This window comes from Apus apus, chromosome 17, assembly GCF_020740795.1.
Source record: "Apus apus isolate bApuApu2 chromosome 17, bApuApu2.pri.cur, whole genome shotgun sequence".
In the NCBI taxonomy this organism is placed as follows: Eukaryota; Metazoa; Chordata; class Aves; order Apodiformes; family Apodidae; genus Apus; species Apus apus.
Window position 1 is genome coordinate 5576346 of NC_067298.1, and position 15365 is coordinate 5591710.

The 15365-nt window shown below is 43.5% G+C and overlaps 1 protein-coding gene across 2 annotated transcripts in view; it reads right to left on the reverse strand.

The window, feature by feature from the left end:
* Positions 1–330: 330 nt before the first annotated feature.
* The window catches only part of SAP30BP (SAP30 binding protein), a 29014-nt gene continuing 13979 nt past the window's right edge, over positions 331–15365 (reverse strand). For both annotated transcript variants that reach the window (XM_051635061.1, XM_051635060.1), the window contains 8 exons: positions 13568–13610; positions 7016–7104; positions 4952–5043; positions 4436–4496; positions 3891–3942; positions 3416–3474; positions 2151–2235; positions 331–1484 (listed from right to left, as the gene is read on the reverse strand). In XM_051635061.1, coding sequence (XP_051491021.1) covers positions 1303–1484; positions 2151–2235; positions 3416–3474; positions 3891–3942; positions 4436–4496; positions 4952–5043; positions 7016–7104; positions 13568–13610 — 663 coding nt within the window. In that variant the 3' untranslated portion in view covers positions 331–1302. The remainder of the gene's footprint in view (positions 1485–2150; positions 2236–3415; positions 3475–3890; positions 3943–4435; positions 4497–4951; positions 5044–7015; positions 7105–13567; positions 13611–15365) is intronic.

Sequence of the window (15365 nt, forward strand, 5' to 3'; positions counted from 1 at the left end):
TAGTATTAGAAAGGAACTTCTTCAGAAGTTTAAGATTCAGGAACAGGTTTGAAAAAAACCAGCACGAAGAACAGCTGAATTACCATTTCAGAACATCCTCTGCAACAAAAGTATCTCCAATCAAAATCAGTTTAACGCCTCCATTTGTTTTTTTCACCCCAGAGTTTGAGATTTAAAAAAATAACCATGTGAAAAAATGTTCATGTCACCCCCCCCATTCATGGAATTACTACATAGTCACCTAATGGTGTCTGTAAACCCAGAGCACAACAAATGGATACTGATTCTCCCTCACCAAGATGAGAAATGCAGACAAATCAACAACACCAGTTCTGGTGTTTTTTTTTTTAAAGACTTTTCAACTTTTATAATAATTTTTTGCTACACAGTGAAGAAGATTTATACAATAAAATTTTCAACTGAAAATACTTTTTCACAACAGTGGAGCAAGCAGTAACTGCCATGTGTGCATCTCACAGTGCATCACAATCTAGTACAAAGATGGACAATAACAAGATCAGACACTCTCCTCTGCTGTCCCATCTCATTCCATGGCAACAGAAGAGTTATTTTTGCAAATAAGTTCCCAAGTCAAACCTCTACAGCTGATGGGGTCTGCACAGAAATCTCCATCCCTGCCAGATGGTTACAAGACTTATTTCAGCAAAGTTTCCTTAATAGTTCAACTATTTAACAGGTGGCCACTAAGATCTACACAGGTATGCACCCAGGTACAGATGCCAGCACTGGAACAGAGTGAGCCCACATTCAAAGGTGCAGATCACCTCAAGTCTCTGCTACGCATCTGAAGATGGACACTGACCAATTGTCTCTGCTTTAATTCCTTTGGAACCGAGTTAGCACACGTGAGGGAGGCACATGCCACAAGCTGCTAGCAGCCTTTGAGCATGGGCTGGAACACGCACAGGTAATACTGATATTCCTACTGCCTCCCCCCAGCTAAACCAGACGTGCAAGTAGGAAAGAAGACCCTAACCCAGTCATTAATAAGCTCACTTTTACAGGCTGACTCCAGATACCACCTTCCTCCAGCACAACACAGAAGAACAGACTGGTTCTTCCCACAGCAAGAAGAGACAGAGGCATTTTCAGCAGAGGTCCATTCCTGTGGGCACACGGCTGGCGTGCCTGCTCCTGCCCCCATTCCTTCCAAAGGGAACTGTGGTCTGTCTGTTGCTGAGTCTTGTCATCTTTTACCGAACGCAAAAGCTACCCCTCCCTTCCAAGAACAATGGCTTCAAGAACAATTAAATAAAAAAAATTCCAGGCCCAGCACACCAGTCACTGCTTTGCCTTCTTCACAATGGTGCCAACAGCTGATATGACTGTCGTTTTGGATCCGCTCGCGCTGGTTGTCACTGTGACAACACCTGGCAGCGTTGCAGTAGTGGTGAGGATGGTGGGCTGAGCTATCGTTGTTACAGGGATGGCCGAGTCCCACTTGCTCTTCCTCTTCTGGGCATCTGTGAATTTGACCAGATCAAACAAAGGAGGATTAGGATTCTGTTAAAGTCACCAGTCCCTTTGTAGCCCCTTGTCTTGCCAACCCTCAATATCCCACTGCTTGACTAGACAATCTGCCCTCACCTTAATTTCCACATACGCAGGCAGCAAATCTTGAGGAGCAAAGACAGCTTTATACCTCAAGAGTCAAAGCAAAACTCCACACCTGAACTTCAGTCAAATGGGAGACAGGTCCACTCCCTGCCCCAAAGCATACTTCATTTTAACAGAGCACACAGTTGCTCAGGCACAGGCACAGGACACACTCATCAGCATCCAGGGTTTTTCTCCCCTTTCCTCCCCATTTCAAAGGCAGGAGAATGACTTTCAGTCTTTCCAAATCTCTTGGGATGGATCAGTGCCACAAACACCCTACAGCCATGATCATCAGTAGGTTTCTTGATCCACTAATAAACCTCTTCACTATCCAACCTGTCTCCTAAGCTTTCATTGCAGAAGGACAGCCACGGGATGTAGGGACTAGAGAAAAGCTTGTCCATCAACTCCTGGCAGGGACACTGAATTCACATTATATACACAGTCAATAAGGAGCCTTCAGAGTTTCCAGGAAGGACTAATCCCAGCTCTGCTACAGCTTAATAGGTACAATCCCAACTGTTCTTTACCTCCCACAGTGGTGCTGGCTGTTGTGGTTGTTGTAGAAGTGGCACTTGTTGTTGTACCCTTTTTAGTGCCAGTCACAAACTCAATCTGGGAAGGGAGAGACAGAGGAGAAAGGAGAGAAGACAAAAATGAGTTATTATACAGTCTTTTTTAACCCACACTGCTGCTCTAAGAACAGCTTTAGTGTCATGTAAGACTGGCCTCCAAGCTGACTGTCATGCAGCAGGATTAGATGTAGACCTCAGACCAAAGTGTACTGGGGTCATGAACACTAAGGACTCCTGCAACCCAGCTCCTAAGTCAGATACAGTAAAAAATGTGTTCATTTGTATAAGGAATTTGAATATAACTCAGAAAGGATAGATCCTGGTCATTAAAGAATGTATTTATAAAGTTCCTGCTCTTTTTCCTTTAAGAAACATGCAAGACAAGTCCCTGCCTGCATGATTCACTGCATCAGAGGAGGAAACCTAGCAACAAGGGCTACACCAGCATGCAGCCTCAGATTTTCAAAACTGCAGATATGGGCAAGGATGTAACCAGACACCTGGGTTACTGTGCACAAAACAAAATAAGAAGCAAGACACAACATGCACTGCAAGGAAAAAATACCCCTGCACACTGACTCTGGAAGGAGCCTTCTGCAAGGTTAGATGGCAATCTCCAACATTAGCCAGTCTTCTAATGCCAGCCACAAGCTTAAAGGTAACACCACTGAAGCACAGGAATGAAATCTTCCAAAGCCTGTGCTCTCTTTGGGGGGTACATAATACTGTACATTTTGCAACAAGCCCAGCTGAAGTTAAACTAGGCCCAACATTTCTGGGTATTCATGCAAGAAGGCAATATCATGACCAGAAAGCAGATATTGTGTCAAAAGGAGATATGGTGGGGCAATTAAGCTATAAGTAGGCTATGCCACCAAGCAAAATGTCACAGATTAAGAAAAAAGCTCTTTGTGCATTCTATTGCCTGTATCTGGCTTATTGAATACTATTTTAGGAGCTCTGGTTTAAAAATACTGACACACCAGAAGGAAGTCCAGTGGAATGAACATCTTAGAGCAAGGGACCTATAAGGAAGGAGAAAGAACTTGATCTGTGCAGCTTGGAAAAAGCCATGCAAGAAGAAAGGTCAAAAACAAGGCAAAACCAGAAAGGATTAGCACAGAGCACAGTTCCTGAGAAACAGCAAAGCAACAAAATTAAACTCAGCAGGGAAGCAAACAAAAACCCTGCATCTCTGTATCTTGGTGTTGAGTAGCTACCTTGGTGCGTTCCTTCTTGGCCTTCTCCAATTTGTCCATTTCAATCTTCTGGGCTTTAGCTGACAGAGATTAGAAGTTACAAGAAACACCAGGAGCAGTAAAAATCCATCATTCTCTTTCACTCACACATTTCCCATCACAAACAACAAAAAACTTCAAATTTTTGTATAGGAAAATCTGTAAGCTGCCATGAAAACAGCTACTGCTTTTTAATCAAGGCATCACAGGACTAAATTAATGACTTGAGAGATGAAAACCCTGAAGAACCAATTTCAATGAAAGGGCTTTCCAGACTGATGAAGCATCAATAACATTCAGGCACATCCAACCAGAATGAAGTGGTTAAAGAGCAGCATGTGATGATTTCTCACTTAGAAAGGAAGTGAAGACTCTAGTGCAGCTAATTAATTACAAAACACAAAGTGCTAAGTTAGGACAAAAAAAACCCCAAAAACCCAAGACTTCCTGGAATTACCTAGTGCTTCATAATAGGAATCCTCTGACCAGCCATGAGGATCAAACATGTCCTGAAGAAAAACAAACCTGGGATTAGGGCTAGTTCCACATATACACAAAAGACAGTTAAAAAATGTTTTCTGTATTTCTGTTCACTAATGAAATTAATTTCTGATTTCTTTTTGTATCCCAGTGACATGAAGATCACATCAGACCTTCTTTTGTAGGGCTATGTTGTGTTGTGAATGAAGCAGCAGCTCTGAAGCCAAAAGGATACTGGGATAATCATGCATTTTTCTGCTGCTCAGCTGTTATTCCCCCCATGGAGCTTCATGTGTATCTAAACACTTCAGCAGCTTTTGTTCAAAATCATTATAGCAAAGTTGGAGGCACTGAGGCTCACTCAGTACCACATAAAAATGGTCACTTCAATGCAAAGGATCAGACTAAAGTTCCCTTAAAAGGCCTCTAAACAAGGCAGCTCAAGAATGCCTGAGGTAAGACCTTACACCCCTTTATTAACTTTTACCCACTGCCTTGCCAGTCAGAAGTATTGCACCTCACCTTTGGGTAATTTGTCCCAAGTTCATCAATTGAACAAAACTGGATCAGCTTTTCATAGATGCTGCAAAAGAAAGGCAAGAGTTCATAACAGAGCCACTGAGCCAGAAATAAACAGAAGTGTTTCAGATTTGTAAGTAGAAAGAGGTTATCAACTCTCCACACTGCAAGAGCAAAATCAGAACCTGGGGAGCTACACTTCCTATGATGGATGTGGCGTGCCATGAAACAAACACATTACTTTCTACTTCCACCAAATAAAACTCCCAGCTACAGAACAGACACATCTCCTAAAATACTTCATCCAAAGCCTGTACATTTAACATCTAACCAACACACCAACACTAGTTGTTGCCTCACAGAACATAGAGAAGAGTTTTACTGTTCCAGTTACAATCAAATTATGGCTCTTCCACTGTTGTAAGCAGCAGTACCTCTTGCTTAGAACCCTGTTTCTGCTACAATTCCAGCAAAGAGGAAAATTCTTGGAATTTTCCACAGGAAAAGATGGTGGCTCACCTGGGGTTGCGGAACTCCTTTTTCCTCTGAATGATGTAGTTCATATCCATGCCCTCTTTTATTTTCCTCTCATAGAGCTTTTGAATTTTATCCTAAGGGAGAAAGATGATATGGTGAGCCAGTTCAAAAAGGAGGAGCACTCCAGCTGACTATCAAAAGTGTACATGTGGAAACAAGCCAACTGAACAAGTGACCTCCTTGCAGGGAGCAAGGATTCCACCTCTCCCCTAAGGCCAGGCAGGCTGATCACTGCTTTCCAAAAGGACTGACAGATTTTGATATAAACACGATTTTTTTCCTTCCTTAGCAAGGTAGTGAAAGACCTTAAAAGTATTTTTACTCTGGTGATGCTGAAGGGTTAGCAAAAGCAGAAACTTTCAGGTGGAATATATACTCAAGTGATACTCCTGGGAGAATATTCTCGGTAATTTCCTTCATCTTTTCTTTTTGGGACAAATTTATCATATACAAGAGGCATGTGAAGTAAAACCAGAGGTTAGACTTTCAGTCTTTCAGAATGGGAGAGTTGAGTCAATTTTCCTTTGTTGCTTCTGGATAAGTCACTTCATGTCTCCCTCCATGAGGACAGTCAGCTCCAACATGGAACTGACTATTGTCTAAGGGTTTGCTGATGCCTGGGATAAAAGAGGACTGTTAAGAGCTCCTATCTCATCAACTTTTAAAAAAGCTTGATAAGATGTATTTTCATCAGGTCCCCACAAAACCGGCAAGAAGAAATTACACAATCTCCACATCCAGCACACACATAGTGAGGTTTGAAGGAGTAACTGCAAAAAGGTGAATCTGGGGAGTAAAAGTGATTGAATACATGTTCTCTTTTGTCCCCTCCCCATGGAGGTAGCACTATGGTTCACAAAGTCCACAGATGGGCAACTACTTGATCAACTTTATAATAAGAAATACCCCTTTGGCAGAGCTCAAGATACAGTTTATTAGAGGAAGAATCTGACAAAAGGAAAGAGCAAATCAACAGTGAAAAGCCTAGAATATTTTGCATCTCTAAAGAACAACCCCATCTCCTTGCTCAAAGTGCTCTAAGATGTGGTTTGACCTGCTAACAGAGGACAAGTTCTCCTTTGATTTAGCCTAGTAAGCTGCTCTCAAAGCAGAAGAAAATCTGCTTTATTCTGTCTGCTTTCCCAAGCTCTGTGCATTCCTCAGATCTAACACACTCGGATTCCTTGATGTCAGAACAGTAAGATCCTCCTGCAGTGCAAGAGGAGGGATGGGTGTGCCCAGGTACCTTGTGTGGAGAAGAAAGCATGAGCTGGATAGTGAGTCATTCTGAATCACCATTTGTGGGAGCTGACACCCCCCTGGCATCAGCCTGTGACACCACTGCACGTCAGTACCTCACTTTACAGAGCATTCCAGAACCAATTCTTTACTTCAGTTTCTACTGGACAGGTAGCTGCAGTTACAGCTCAAATGGGTGGTAGGAAACAGCAACCCCTGCTCTTTCATTTGCCCTCCATCAGGAGGGGAACAGAGCAGGAGGTTATTGCAAAGTTGGTTACTGCAATTACTTGGGTGTGCAGCAGAGAAAACATGCATTTGTTTTCTTTTGCTGCCTCGAAGTGACTGGACTTCCCTCTAAATGTTTATCATTTAGAGATATGTAGGTGGAACAGGAATCCAGTCAATACTCCCTCAACTATTCCAGTTAGGGGATTCTCAGCCCTGTACAGAAAAACAATGATTTGTTTTTTCCTACAGAGCTGAATTTGCTGAGGTAAGAGGAGAGCAGCTTTCACAATAAACATTGCTTCTGTGTCACTGGTGGGATCAAGAGCCATTTAAAGCATAAGGGACCCACAGAGACTGGAAAACAGCTTCAAGCTACTTTGAGACTCCTCAACTAGAATTGCTGACAAGTCTAAAGCACTTACACAGTGCATCCATAAACTCAGGGTGGTAAAACCCCAGTTTTTATGCTGGATTATTGACCTGTGCAAAAATACCAAGCAGAGCTCTCAAATATCCCCTTCCCTACTGAAATGCAAGCCTTTTAGAAAAATAAGGTGGAAGTGGACTGATACCAACCTGCAAGTGGTTAGAACATCTGCCAGGAGGCTCAGGAGGGATTTTGATCTCATCTGGAGACATGTTGCGCACTCGCTCTGAAAAAGAAGCTGTAGAGAGCAAACTGGGTGTGAGTTCTGGCAATACTGAAGGGAATTCAAGGCGTGCAAGTCATTAAAATTGTTTTATGTCCTTGCTAGTGCTACTCCAGCACTAAGAAACAATGGGTAAAGGTAAGAGGGGAAAGCTGTCAACTGGTACTCGTGGTGTTTTCAGAGTGCCGAGCAAGAAGCCAAAGGTTAAATGGCAGAGGGAGGTGATGCCTGTTTTAACTATGTTGACCTTCTTCTGTGGTTCTGTGTCATACCCATGCTTAAAAGCTTTATTTTCATGGGTCTCTTTACCCCAGAGTACGAAAGCAAAAAGCAAAGCTACTCCTGGCTCCAGCTGCAATTGTTGACAAGATCCCCAAAGGATGTTGTCAAGGATACGTAGGGGAACAAAGTTTGGTTTGTGGAATATCTCTCTCAAACGCTGTACTGGGCACCACCTACTGACCTCTCCACTACTCCAGGTATTTCAGATGAGCTTTTAAGTCCTGCTCTGAATAGCTCAGATAACCTGGAGCCACTGACAAAACTCATGCCAGGATATTCTCATTGAGACAAGCAGACTGTGCACATGGAGGATCACGGGATCAATCTGAAGCAGCCTGGCTCGCTGCCAGTTTTTGGCAGGTAATCACTTTGCATCCTACTTATTCAAAAGACCTACCTACATGAACCAAAACGGTTCAAGAAGAGAACAACCCTCCCCAAGGCTGTCAGGAGTTAACCACAAGAAATTACATTTCACCCTTAAGTTAACATTTCCTTAACAGGAACTTTGATCTCTGCTTAGGGAGTATGAATATTGCTAGAAAGAACAACTCGTTCGGCAGGACTGAGAACAGACAGTTCAGGTTGCAAAATTTCTATAGCTGTTTGTGTTGGGACACATTATTAGAGAACCCTACTGCCTTGTAGAGATTAGTTTACTGAGTTAACAGTGAAAACAACTCTATGTTTGCTTTCTGCTTCCCCACTCAGGTGTGGGAAACCCAGGCAGTTTTCTAGACGAGTCCTGGAGCAGAGATTTATGCCACATTTAAACAGCTTGGGATGGTTTTCAACTGTAATTTGTACAAGGAACACATCCCAGAGTCATAGTCTGTAGTGGATCAAAGAATCCTGACAGCAGCACAGAACTCACATCAAGAAAGCCATCCACATTTGTGGCTCCTCAATTACATCCTCCTCAGGAAAAGCTGCCTGAACAGCAGTTCCAGCACACAAGCTCCTCTGAACCCCAGAAGGGCCTGATGGACAGACACAAGTGTTTGAACACAGCCCTACCTTCCAGCACAGAGCACTGGACAGCTGAGCTTACAATCAACACTGCACATGTTCTGCTACTACAGTTTCTAGTCCTTTTGTACAACTGTAAAGCACTGAGGACAATATCCTTTGGAGAAGCAAAGCTGGCAGGCGACCACTCCTTGGATTTGAACAAAATGTTGCCAAGGGTTAAATTCCTCAGCAGTTGCTAGTAACTAACAAAGTGTCCTTTGGCATTTACTCAGAGGGTGCCTCTGTGGAGGAAGGAAAGCTTGCCAGAGCCCCTACAGAAAGGAAGGCAAACTGGAGCTCCAGGACAACAAGACTGACAATTGTTACAGGTTAGAGCTGCTGGTGGGATGGGGAAGCCTCTAGTTTAATTAGAGTTTCAGGAACCCTGAGGAGACAGTAGCAAATCAATGTGTGCATAATAGATGGGACACTGGACTTTCTGGAGAAGGTGAAAGCCGATTAATGGCTTGAGAGATTCACAGCATCAACAGAAACATTTAAAAGGAAAAAAGGCCACCAAATCTTAAGACTTCCAAAGACAAATAAATAAATCAAGCCTGGCTCCAAGCCAGACATCCCATAGGCTCCTTATCTTTGCAGATTAACAGAAGAGCCACAGAGAAACAAAACATTTATGGGAAAGGGCTCATTGTGGGCTCATATAAACTCAGGAATTATGAGCAAGAACTCCTGTCTAGCCATCAAAGAGGTCACAACATCATGAGAGTATGTTCAGCAATCAATCCTAAGCTCCCCTGAAACAGAAGTAACACTGGGGGCAGAACAAGAGCTTCCAAAGAGACAATACATTTTGACCCATCACTCTTCAGGTTTTTGAGCTTGTTTGCTCTTTTGTTTGAGCAAAACAAAATGGCTGTGAAAACAATAATTTGTCAACATTATACTGATGGGGGATGGAAGGCATCTCTTAAGGCTTACAAAGAACTGGCACTAAGACATCTTTTTCTACTGCAGTCCCATCATAGCTGCATGCAGCTGAAGACCAAGTCAGCAGCAAGGCTAGGTGCAGCTCAGACTGAGCATGAAGACTCATCATTACTCACTTATTTCATCATACTGCAGCCAGACTCAGATGCCACATCATTAGGGAGAAAAGGATGAGTTTAGCCCCTTCAGGCTTATTTACAGTAAGGAAATGCAAATAATCCATGCCCTTGAGCAGCCATAGAATGGGTTGGGTTGGAAAGGACTTTAAAGATCCTCTAGTTCCAACCTCCCTGCATGGGCAAACACCTCCCACTAGACCAGGTTGCTCCTCTAACTTCTTCCCCTGACAGACAGCAGAATGGCCTGTCCCATGGCCTCTTCCCATGGAGGGAAGCTCTTTCCCTGGAGAAAGGGGCAACTGGAATTATCACTCAAAATAATCCTGCAGCTTGCATACATGGCCAGAAGCTCCTGCAGAAAAGATGGTGTGTTTTCCAAGTCCCAAGCACAGCTTTCCACAGCCTGCAGGGCAGGAAGCACAGTGTGCAGGGCTGACAACAAGGTGTGTCCCCACAGAGAGATCCTCCTGCTTTGAGCATCCTGATACTGCTGCCAAGATCAAAGTTTTATTTTTATATGAGTCACAGGTAGTGACATTGGCTGCTGCTTCTAATTGGGCTGTGATTTGCTGGCTCACAGCCTGGAGGATTTCCATGTGCTGACCTCAGGAACTTGGCTGTGGGCACAATTAATCACTATGGGCACACCCAGAGCCTGGCTCACAGTAAGTAAATATCTTCCCCTAATCAGACTCACAGACCAGGTAAAGAACTAAGGACGTAAAGAAGATCTCTTAACTTATATGGGGATTAAAGAAAGTAGGAGCCACTAAACTGCCAGGTCTGCAACTCATCCTGCTGCTGAAGGACACAGCTACAGGTGCTTAGTCTGTGCATTCTTCCTTTCTAACCTGAAGGCTGAAAATTTCATCAGCTCAAGCAATAGGGGCTTGTAGGTTTTTGTGCAGCCAGCAGATGCACTGTGGCAAGGCAGAGATGCTCAGCTGCTCCTCTGGCTCTTTGCAGGCCAAAGCACAGCCAACTATTAGAGTGTACCCAGCAAAGATTCAGCATCTCAGTAGTCAACGGAGCATCTTTGCTCGTCAAATCTTGGAGAGGCAGATAATGAAGTGGAAACACTAGATTTAATTTGCTTCAGTTTCAGATAGATGGGTTATTTGACCAGGACATCCAACAGTACAAAGACATACTGCACAGCAGGAGAAAAAGTGCCACAGCCTGAACTGAGCGCACTCAGCTCCTTCTAGAAGGAAAGGACTCCCTACAGTCCAAAGGTGGTGCTGGGGACATGGACAAGCTTGGGTAGGCATATTTTTCCAGTGCAGAGATAAGCAAAAGAATAGAGAGCACAGGAACAGGGAGCTGACTGTAGCCAGGCAGACTGGGGGGTGAATAAAGCAGGATTAAGAACTCCAGGCCATTTCAAGGTCCACTTGTGTGCTGCCACCAGGAATTACACACAGGCTCAGGTACCTGTTTGTATATAAAGGTCACACTATGCAAAAAGCCAAGCCAAGACCTGGAAAGGGTAATCAGAGGGGCATGGGTTTCCCCTGGAGACATGCAAACCAGTGGTGCCTGGTCTCTAAACTGCATTCTTTGGCACTAATCAAGTCCCCTTGGCATAAACCAGGGTGTGTAGGTTTCCAATTTCCTGGCACCAAAACAGCCAAATCAAAGGGAAGAACTGGAGGCAACAACATGCCAGTGAGTCACCCATCCATGGAAGGACACTAGTTCACTTTCTGCTCTGTGGGCTGAGAAATGCAGAAAGAGACCTGCAACTCAGCCATATTTTCTGCTCTCATGAACACTGACTTTGTGCTCAAATATCCTAAAGGCCAGAGAGAACATTTCTTACAGTCCAAAAAGTAAACAACCATGCTGCAAAGAACTTCAGGGGAAACAAGTGTATCCTATAAATACTATTTTGCAGTGCTGCAGGAAACAGCAAATGCAACGTCTGCCACCACCATGTATTCTTCAGAGTGGTACAGAAAATGCAGAAGGACAACGTTGATACACAAATCTATCAAAACAAGCTTCACATATTCTTCCTTCTCAACCTCAGGGCAGTTACTGCTGGAAACTTCCCCTCTCATTCTTTCAGGCTTTGATTTTGTGATCAGTCCTTTAGCAGCAGTCAGGACCATGCCCTTCCCAGCTGCTCATCCCTGTTTTCTTTGTGCCAACTCTACAGCTCACCTCACCTGTGCTGAGCAGATCAGGGAATGGATTGAGTTGGAAGCCTCACAGGAAAAGAAGAGCAGTGAAGGTGGATTTCAGCTGACTCCAACTGCCAGACCAGCTCAAGGCACACAAACATTAGCATGTGTCTGGGGGTGGTAAAACAGAAACAATACTTTTGGCAGGAGCCCACATTTATGCTGCATTTAAGCAACTGGATAACCATGGACTTCACTAAAGGTGATGCTGAACAATGCAAGGTTATCTTCTGAGAAGGGCATGGCCACAAGCTTTTAAAGCAAAAAGCTGCTGTAGAAAGCTGGCTAAGTAAAGCTAAGGAAGACTTGGACTTCCACATCCTGATATTAGACAAAACTTGAGATGTTCAGATTGGAGAAATGACTTGCTTTATGTAAGAAAATCCTGCACCTTTTTCCATTCAAGAATTCTAACTCTAAAAGCTCTAGGTCCCAGTAAGGGAGTGGTTCTTGCACTTCACTGACCTTAAGGCTCTTGCAATAGTTCTGTTTCAACTAGATAAGATACGGCCTAATGCAGAAGACTTACTGAATCCAGCAAGTAAGCTGACCACTAATAACCTAGTTCTGCACAAAGCTACTGTTCTATATGGTGCTCTGTATGTGCTACTATTGGGAAAGGATATTAAATATACACTGACAACCTTAATCCAGGTCTCAGCCTGACCAACACGAGTGTGTGACACTGTACTAAGTGCCCTCTGTGCAGCTTTCAAGTCTGCATACAAGTCTGGGGTATCATGAGACAACTGAAATTCAATCTTCTGCTCTCCTGTGGCTGGGGCAGTCACTGGGGGAAAAGGAGACTCCACAAAACTGTTTCACCTTCACTAAGAAAGGACTCCCCACTACATTGCTTTACAAGTGTGGAGCTTCACCCATACATAGAGAGTAGAAGGGCAGTTGGTTTTCAGATACTATTCTTTAACTTCGGTCCCGTTGTCTCATCTGTGTTCCTAGTGTGCATTTTGGGGCAGATCAGTAGTTTGGAGACAGATCTCTTGCAAACAAAGGTGAGAGTGGTTACTGCAGTTCTGCCCAGTAAAGGCTGCAAATTCAGTATACCAGTTGGGTTGGTGCAAAGTCTGGGCAGGCCAACTGAAAAGGACTTAAGTTCAAAACTTCAGAGCAATGGCTGTTGTAGGAGTCACAGCTTAGCAGCCTATTATTTACTGTCTTATTTTACACTTATCATATTTTATGGCTGAAATTTCATGCTTGAGCCTTGACAAGCTGACTTGATGTAGAATGAAGCAACTTGTAATGATTTTTTTATTACATGCTACCACACAACTGCATTAGTAACCTCAGGAACAAAGGGTTAGTTCAAGATAGTGAGAGCTTCAACAGAAAATACACTTTCTGTACAGCCCCACAGAGACCAAGCAAAGGATCCTATTTCAAGCTGAAGACCCTGGACTTTCCAAGCATTTTTTCCAAATCTAGTAATGGTGCAATGGAGAAGTGAGATGTCACAAAGATCAGGTAAGTTCCAGTAACCACCAAAAACCATACAGTACACTATGTCAACACAGCTGTTATAAATCCCTGCACAGATCACATTTAAGGGGGGATGTTTTATGTAAGTTTTTGAAGGCACAGAACAAAGTATTGTCATCACTTGTGGTTATGCTGCCTCTCACAGAGGTGTCTGGACAAAGCTACTGCTTTATTGTTTTTAAGCTCATATAGAAAAAACCATACACAGCCCTTTACATACCCATCTTAGACATGTAATATACGAAATATCTTATTTTTTAGGCAGGGTACCTTTCTCCCAAAAGAAGACTTTTCCACTGAGATAAATCATTGCAGGCAGTAACTCAAACTAAAGGATTGTCAGGACAGAGTGAAGATGCTTTTTACAAAGGGGGAGAATAGAAGGTCTAGTTTGAAAACCCATGTGAATGTAATACTTCTAAGTGAACTTACCAACTAGCTCCTGAGGATCTCTTTTCTCCAGTTCTGAGAATTCCTGGGAGGAAGGGGGAAAAAAACAGATTTTAGTCAAGGTGTGCTTCCAATCTTAAAAGCTATACTGTCAATTTATTTAGAAATTTACACATTACTTATGAGACAAAAGAATAAAAACGAAGAATAAAATACAAGTTATTAGATAATGGGACAGTGTTTGTACCACGGAAAGTCAAAACCTAACAGGGTGCTCTGTTCCCTTTCAAAGCTAGAGACTAAATTTAATGAAAGAATTAAGGCTTTGTTTCAATGACTGCTGGACACTCAGCTCCTTTTGAATTCCACAAGAACTGCTGTACTCAAAGCCTTTCCTCAAAACAGATCAAACTACAGATTCTTCATGTTTTTTGTGACTTGCCCTTGGCACCAGCCAAGAGTCAGTGTTTTGGAGCACAGCTAAACACAAGCTGGATCCAGCCCACAGAAAACTACTTAAGCCCTGGGAATGCCTGTGCAATGCAGTCTCTGAGCAGGGTCAGCAGGTTGTATTTCCCAGGGTAACATGAAAACAGCTGAAATTTCCCTAGAGCCAGAGGCAGAGCACAGTGACCAGAGCAGGATCTGCTCACCCTCCCTGCAGACACCCAGGGCTCAGCAGGGTCCTGGGCTGCCCAGGTTTGCCAGCTGTGTGTGGTGCCAGAATTCCCTGCTCTGATTGTACCATTCAGGGTCTTAGCTAATAAATCCTCTACAAACCAAAGTGCCAGGGAGTCTGGAGGTGATGCAGGTCCTGTATTTCTGTTTTGGAAGAAAGTTCCCACTGTCAGTTCTCTCTTGGCTGCTACTTTCCAGGAGTGATACAGGCAGTCTGCTCTATGAGAAACTCCAGGGCAACTTCCACTGACTTGTAATGCTCTCTTTGGAAAGCTGCTGAGCACAGCTAACCTCTCCTTGGTTGTATTCATATAAAATAAGGCAGCTTCAGTTGAAGGACCACAGCAGAGCCTGCTGAGCAGGAGATGTTACCTGATAGGATAAATATGCTCTCACCATAATGAGACCAGCATTCAAATATTTTGGTGCTTCTGACAGACCCCAGGAGAGACCCAAGAGATATCAAATTCGGCACAAATAAAGTCTCTGAAAGAGTATCAGCTGTATCCCAACATTGCCCTCTTCCCCCACTGCCTCCCTCCCAAAGACCTTTTGTGACTCACTGGACTGTGCATCCAAAATTCCTCAGTGCTTCCAAACACTGAAGCTATTCATTCAACCTGACACAGACATAATGCTGCCTCCTTGCTGCTTAGAAACCACTCTCTAAAGCCCCTCCTTTAATCCATTTCCAGTCAGGTGAGAGATGCTTAAGGTGAGGAGAAAGCAGCAAGGTCACCAAGTCAGATCTGGGAACAGGCTGTGTCAAATTCACTGTGAAAACCCAATTCCCAGAGAAGCCAAAGCCCTCTGGAAGCAGAAAAGCAAATTCTTTGTGTGGCATTAATTGCTACAGGGCACTTTTAATAGCCATTCATGAAAACAAACCAAACCAAACAGGACTGTTTCTCCTCAAGCACACTAGGACCACAAAAAATATAATGCTAAAGTTATTTTTTTTAAAAAAAGAGAAAGTAGTACATGAAGGAACATACACCTTCTCACTGGCCCCAGGCCCTTTGTGAGATGGACCATAGTGTAACAGCTCCAACCCCTCTAAGCTGATGCACTTGGGGAAGCACATTAACACCTCTTCTCTCAGGGTCTTCAGAAAGAAAAGCACAAGCAGAAAAAAATTAAGGGAGAAACGTGACATTTCAAA